The sequence below is a fragment of the Fringilla coelebs genome (genome assembly GCF_963513975.1).
Source record: "Fringilla coelebs genome assembly, chromosome: 8".
In the NCBI taxonomy this organism is placed as follows: Eukaryota; Metazoa; Chordata; class Aves; order Passeriformes; family Fringillidae; genus Fringilla; species Fringilla coelebs.
Genome location: NC_140066.1, coordinates 23,808,431 through 23,814,945, shown reverse-complemented (window position 1 = coordinate 23,814,945; position 6,515 = coordinate 23,808,431). Strand labels below are relative to the sequence as shown.

The 6,515-nt window shown below is 50.8% G+C and overlaps 1 protein-coding gene across 5 annotated transcripts in view; it reads left to right on the top strand.

The window, feature by feature from the left end:
- Nucleotides 1–4,816: 4,816 nt before the first annotated feature.
- BTRC (beta-transducin repeat containing E3 ubiquitin protein ligase) overlaps nt 4,817–6,515 on the top strand; it is a 115,313-nt gene continuing 113,614 nt past the window's right edge. For 4 of the 5 annotated variants that reach the window (XM_084210313.1, XM_084210316.1, XM_084210314.1 and 1 more), the window contains exon 1: nt 4,817–4,943. In XM_084210313.1, coding sequence (XP_084066439.1) covers nt 4,896–4,943 — 48 coding nt within the window. In that variant the 5' untranslated portion in view covers nt 4,817–4,895. The remainder of the gene's footprint in view (nt 4,944–6,515) is intronic. The other variant, XM_084210315.1, reaches the window with a different exon arrangement.

Genomic DNA, 6,515 nt, shown 5'->3' with positions numbered 1-6,515 from the left:
ACTCGCGTTTCCAAAGGACTGATGAATTTGTCATTGCAGCTGTGTCAAGGACAGGCTGACGGAAGGTGCTGCAAACACCAAAGGACACATCCCAGGGGAGGTAGCAAGGCCTCAGAGAGTGAAGGAGCTCCTTTAAGGGTAAAGAGGCACTACCAGACCTGTGCTGGGGGCACTGGGCTGGCTGGGAGTTGGGGTGCACGTTTCTGTATGTGCCTCAGCCTGGTGCTCCTCACTGTGGCCTCTGGCAAGGCCACGGAGACTGGGAACGCTGCTGAACAGTCGGTCTAGTACCTGTGCAAGAATGCTGTCACCCTGATTTATTTTCATTCATATTTTAAACAAAGCCCCTGCAGAGTCTATGGAAAGGACTGGGACCAGGGCTTCAGCATCTTCTGCTTCCCAGTGGCCATGTGAATCTGGTGGGGGAGCAGCACCATGCAGCCACCATGGTAGGATGGGAAATTGGGAAGGGAGCTCAGGTTTAATCTGCTCAGGATCCGTGTAAGGATTCCAAACTTTCAGGATCTGCCCTCTCCAAGACACTCTGCCTTGGCCATCCAGAGCCAGTGATGATGATATTAGTGCAGGGAGGGCTCTCAACTCCCAGGAGGGTCTGGAGATCCTGACAAGTGGAAAGACAAGATGTTTTCCACCTTCTATTTGCTGAATTAGCAGCTCCCAATAACTGAGAGGGAGCAGTCTCATCCTTCTCTGCCCTGATCCACTTGCCCTTACTGTAGTTTTGCCATTTGTGTGGTCACAAAAAAAAAAGCCAGTTTGACTTGCCAGCAAAGTGTTCAGTTAATATTTCCTGAGTATAATTTTCCTGCCACTACAGTCAACTAAACCAGCTCACTGTGCTAGCAAACAGGTTTTGGAGCCAGCAGAAGGTGAGAAGAGATGGCTGTCAGAGACAGGAGAGTGGATGCAACTCCCCTTTTCAGCAGCACAAGGGATACAATCAGCTCAACCTAAATGTTAATCTACCGCCTACACTGCTGTGGTTTCTCTGCAGACAAGCCTTTCTCTCTGGTCATCCCCTCCATACGTGCAGCCTTGCATGTCTTCTTATACCAGGTAATGAGTACTGTCCTGCTCAGTGAACATAATTCATACTGTGTGGTCTTGGACTCCCTCCCTTCACTCTTGCATGACCGAGTGTCCCTTTGTCCTAAAAAAGACCCTTTGCCCGCAGGCTACAGGGAGCCATTCTGCCCTCAGTTTCCCCAGGCCCCTGCACACCAAGTGCCTTTAGCTGAGATGCCAGAGCCATGGGGGGACGTGCCACTGTTGGCATCAGCTAGGCTGGAGAGGGTGAGCTGAACCACTGGGATGTTTCTGGTTGCAGGGGACCCTGTCACCTTCTCACAAGCTCCTATGCTATCAGAGATTGCCTGTGTGTTCAGCACTGTGAAACACAGCCCCAGTAGCAGCTGCTGCCACTGCTGCTGCCAAGTTCTTGCAGGACAAAGGGAACAACAAAAGATTCTTCTACCAGTAAACTCCCTTCTTTTCACTTCCCTTCCTTTTTGCTCCAACTTGGAAAAAATGAAGCCAAGGCACTGCCAAAGTAGAGGAAAACAAGGCCAAGCCCACACAGATGGCGACTCCACAAATTTAATTTTAAATCATCCTTTATTATTCAAAATTTAAAAATTCAGGCAATAATGCCCAAAGGAATTGCACTGATTAAAGTTCCCTAATGTTTCATGGCCAAATCTTGCTGCTTCCACCACGGGTCACTGGGACAAGAAGGGAAACCCCTCTGGAGTGCAGAGGAAGGTAGGGCTGTACCTGCTGTAGATCTCTTAACCACTTACTTGCTGACCCAATCAGCTTCACTTGAAGCAAAGCAGCAGCTGTTCCTTACCCAATTAATGACTGCCACAGCAAATTAACATGGCGTTACACCAGGCGTGGATGTGGTCCGCAGAGTCCGGAATGCACAGAGCAATATGCTATTGCAAAAATAATCACAGTAATATCTTTACTGTTAGGTAGCATCCTTCATCTGGAAGGCTGGTGAGGCCCCTGAGCACTATATGGGCTCGTTTCAGTGCTCTGCAGTGAGGGGGTGGAGGGCAGGAAGGGAGGGTATGGTTGCTGTTTCAAGGAAAAGTAAAGAGGAGCTGGTCAGGGCGGCTCTACTGTGGCAGAGACAGCACTGACTACGCATGTCCAGGTCCTGCAATTCAAACAAATAATTGTTTGTTTGGTTGTAAATCTGCTGAAGTGTGCCTTCTCCCTGCCTTATGCACCACAGACCTCTCCAGTTGGTCTCTTTGCCTGCTGTGTGATGTGACACCTTGATGTCACAGCTTCATGGTGTGCTGACCATTCTCTCCTCTGGCCACAGAGGACATAGCAAGCTGGTGGATGCAGAGCTGGCCATTCAGCTGCAGGGAGCCTCCCACAGTGGGAAGGGGCCACAGGATCAGGCTGCAGATGCAGAGGTCTGGGGGAGGTTCCCTCAACAAGGTGTTACTCCATGCTCAGCGCTGCTGGGCCAACTGCTGCTTCTCTGAGTCCTTCCTCAGTCACTCTGTGCTGTGGCTGGGGCTCCTGCCCTGTCCCTCTGCAGTGGTTCTGCATTGTGGGGTCCTGACGGCAGTGTGGCAGAATAACCAAGCCATGACCTTCTACCACCAAGTTTAAGTCCAGCACCTGAATACTCATTAGTTTTGGCTCCACAGAGTTCAGGGACATTAATCCCCTGTAAGTTACAGTCCAGACAGATCAATCAGCCTGGAGTGCTTTGGGACACTGGTGTCTAATGCTGAAGCATTACACTTTCCAATTTTCCAACAATTAGGCTGGCATCAGATATTATTGACAAATAAACCACGCAATCAAAGCCCTGAGCCTACCACGCTGCTACCAGGAGGATCCATTTACAACCCAAGCCAGCTGCAGGATGCCTGGAGGAAGGAGACATGGGAGAGCCCTGCCTCAAGCACCAGCAGCCCCTGCTTGCCTTCAGTGCTGTTACAGGAGCCCTCCCTTTGTAATTATAGCATTCCCTCATTATAATTACTGTTATTTATATAATCGTGGTGAGTGTTTTCAGTGCTGTCAGCAGTCTGGAAAGTGCCCAGCCCCACTAGAGCCAAGCATTTCAGGCATTTCACTGCTAAGAGTCTGGGCTTAAAGCATGACGGCCAGGAGCATGGCCGGGTCAGTCCAAGAATGGCTGCCTCTGGTCCGGGTGACATGGGAGCTCGATTTGGGAGATTTCTATGCCCTGGGATTGTAGAGGGGGAACATCAGGTTATCTCTTCCTCCTTCTCTTAGCCCACTGCTCTGAAGTGTATACCATGCCAGCATCACACCCTGCAAAGGCTGACATTCCCTGCCACCTCTGCTGGGTCACTCCTGGCACTGGATCATGAGGCACCACCTAGTCACATGGCCCTGGGAGGAATCCAGTAATGGGCACGTTCTCTGCATCCTCTGCTTTCTCTCTAATCATCCTGCCTGAAAATCTGGGGGAGATGGAGTGTTTAGAGAAAATGAGGGAAGCCGCTGGGACTCAGGAGATACAGGTTTTGTACCTGCCTGAAACTTCACTTTTGTTCCTGTGTCAAACACGGGAATGAAAACAATGGGTGTGAACTGTGTATGGGCAACCAAGTGCTGATGGTTGTGGCTGGATTCTTTACATTTAAACAGGAAGAAATTCTGAGTATCTCACTTAAAATGCAGAGTCAAATACATAAATGCAGCAAGGAAAAGAACCCGAGTGTTTTAGTAGATGACAAACTGGCTAGAAATCAGTGTTGAGTTTGCTCAAGTAAAAACTTATCAGGGTCTTATAGTTGGTATTAAAACTACAGGAAGTAATTCCTCTCTGCTGCTCCATACGAGGCAGCTTCAGTTTTTGGGCATTGTGAAAAATGTAGAAAAACTGGAAAGAGATGAGACAAATTTAATACAGAAGAGGATTAGAAACAATGGCTGCCATGTGAGTTGGTCTTGTAGGGTGTGCAACAGAGAACAGAGGGGATATAGTAAATATTCTCCAGTCTATATGCAGCTGCTAGTCAAGGAATGATGATCAATTCTTTTTCTCTCTCTTTGCTGCTTAGTACAACAAAGAAAACTTGGTTCAATTTTCAGGGAAAATTGATCTAGAAACATTATTAGAAAAAGGGCACCAAAGCAGCACAGGAGGCTTTTTATGTAAAAAAAGGATGGCTTCAAACAAACATCTCTCAAGAATGATGTCAGCATACTTGATCCATTCCAGTGATGCAAATTGTCCTGTTTCACATCCCCTGCGGACCTTCGGTCTGGTAACTTTTCCCCAGACATTTCGGGCACCCGCAGCACGGGGCTCACTTTAGGTTTACCAGCAGCAATCGACTCCAACCCGGAGCGCGGCCGGAGCAACGCGTGGGAGCAGCCGAGCCCTCCTGGGGGGCATTTGAGAGCGCGGGGCCGTGATTCAGGAGCCAGCCGTACCTTCCACCCGGGAAGGTCTGGAGCTGGAAACTGCCCACACGGCACCTGCAGGACGCGCCTCCTCACCGCCCTCGCCCGCCCGCCCAGAGCGGCCGCGGCCGTCCCACCCCGGCCCGGCCCGCGCCTCACACCCTTAGGCGTTACTACAACCCCCGTCGGCCCTCTGCACTGCACACAACGCATGCCCCAGCCGTCTCGCAGTGTGCCCCCGGGCCCGGGATTTGCCGGGATTTGTAGTTTTATCCGGCAGGTCGGACCTTTGCCAGGAACGTGGCCGGGGACTCCATTTCCCGTGGGCCTGCGGAGCGGCGCACGCGCCGTGCGGGCAGCGGGGTGAGGTGGTGGGGGGGGCGCGGGGTAGCGCAGGTTCCCGTCTGCGCTGGCTGCGGCCTTCACTGAGCGGGGGGGCGGCCCCGGCCCGGCCCCGCAGGACGATGGACCCGGCCGAGGCCGTCCTGCAGGAAAAGGCGCTCAAGTTCATGGTGAGGGGCCGCGGGGTTGGCGAACGCGGCGCGGGAGGGTGGGCACCTCTATCCATGGAGGGCTGCGGGGCGGGGGGGGGCGAGATGGAGCGGGGGCAGTGGGGAAGGGGATCCGGGCCTCGGGGCTGGGCCGGGCCGGGCCGGGCCGGAGGGCGCTGGGCTGGCGGGCGGGGAAAGGTGGCGAGCGGGGCCCGGGGAGGGGGCGTCCTGCCTGCGGGGCGGGCGGTGAGCAGGGTGCCCCGATCCGGGCAAAGGGAGCTTCGGGAGGAGGGGGAGGCGGCTGCAGGTACCCCCTGGGAGCGGGAGAAGTTAAACTGGAGTGAGGCAAGACCTGGCAGAGGGGCCCACAGGCACCGGCAGGCTTTGCACATGTAATTCTTGGATTTTTTTTATTGGTGCACCTTAGACTATCCTGCTGTACTGCTCACCATCCCTCTGTAATTTTGTTTTTCCTCCCATTCTATGCGCGATCTCTAAATACTGGCATTTGAATGTTTTACTTGATGCTGCAGCAGCATATCACTGATAGGGACTGCGGGGAGCACGTACATTGTTTAGGTTTTGAGTTGGCCTTTGGTATGGAAAACAGTACATGCATCAAGATGCTCTTCAAATCTGGCTCTCTCCATAGATTTGAGGCATTGTGCACTTAAACTGTAGCTTTTTTTCTTCATGTGTTGATATTTCTAAGCATTTTGGCCAGAAATGTAAAATTTAGACATGGAAACTAAGTGTTGGCAACTAAATTGAATGTAAATTTCAGGTGCCCCAAACTGTTCTTTCCCTAAGGATATAATTAAAATGACTGGCAGCGCTTGCTAAAAGTTGGTTTTGGATTAGTGCTTCTAGTGGCACAGAATTAAACTTGAGCTCATCAGGAACAAGGAATTCTATGAAATCTTAAGAACATATGCCCAAAATGAAATTGAGGAAACATTAACTGCAAATTTTAATTTCTAATTGAGCTTCGATACACTTGTTTGGCTTTTGGTTTTTAATCTGGAAGAACTTGTTTCTCTCTTGAGACTTTTTGATCTGTTTGCTAGTAGTCTCCAAGTTTGCCAGATTTATAGAGTCTCAGCTAAGTGAAGTGGAAAAATGCAATGGACACCTAAATCAGCAAGATAGCAATTAGTAATAATGAATGGCCATCTTTGGTGTGGGATTGGCCAAAGGAGTGTCCCAGATCCTGCTGCACTTGTGTTTGGCCAAGCTTGGTAATTACAGCCTGCCTCTAGATAGTGAGTTTCACATCCCAAAAAGTTTCTGCTGAAACATTCCTGTCTGCTGCCAGACAGCATTGTGAACATGCTATGCTGACTTCTCATACATCACTTTTTTCACCACTTGTGCTAAGATTCTCATTCAAGGGCTTAGTCCAGGTGGTTTGAGATTGTCTGTAAGATTGGGCCTGGAGGCTGAGGGAATCCCTGTCCATCCTGCAGCTGGCAGGATGATGATGGACTCCAACAATAGATGATATAAATGGACAACAATAGATATTGATGGACTCCAACAATAGAGCTCCCTGACACTGGGGAGAGGCATGCCCATGAGAGGAAGCTGCTCTTC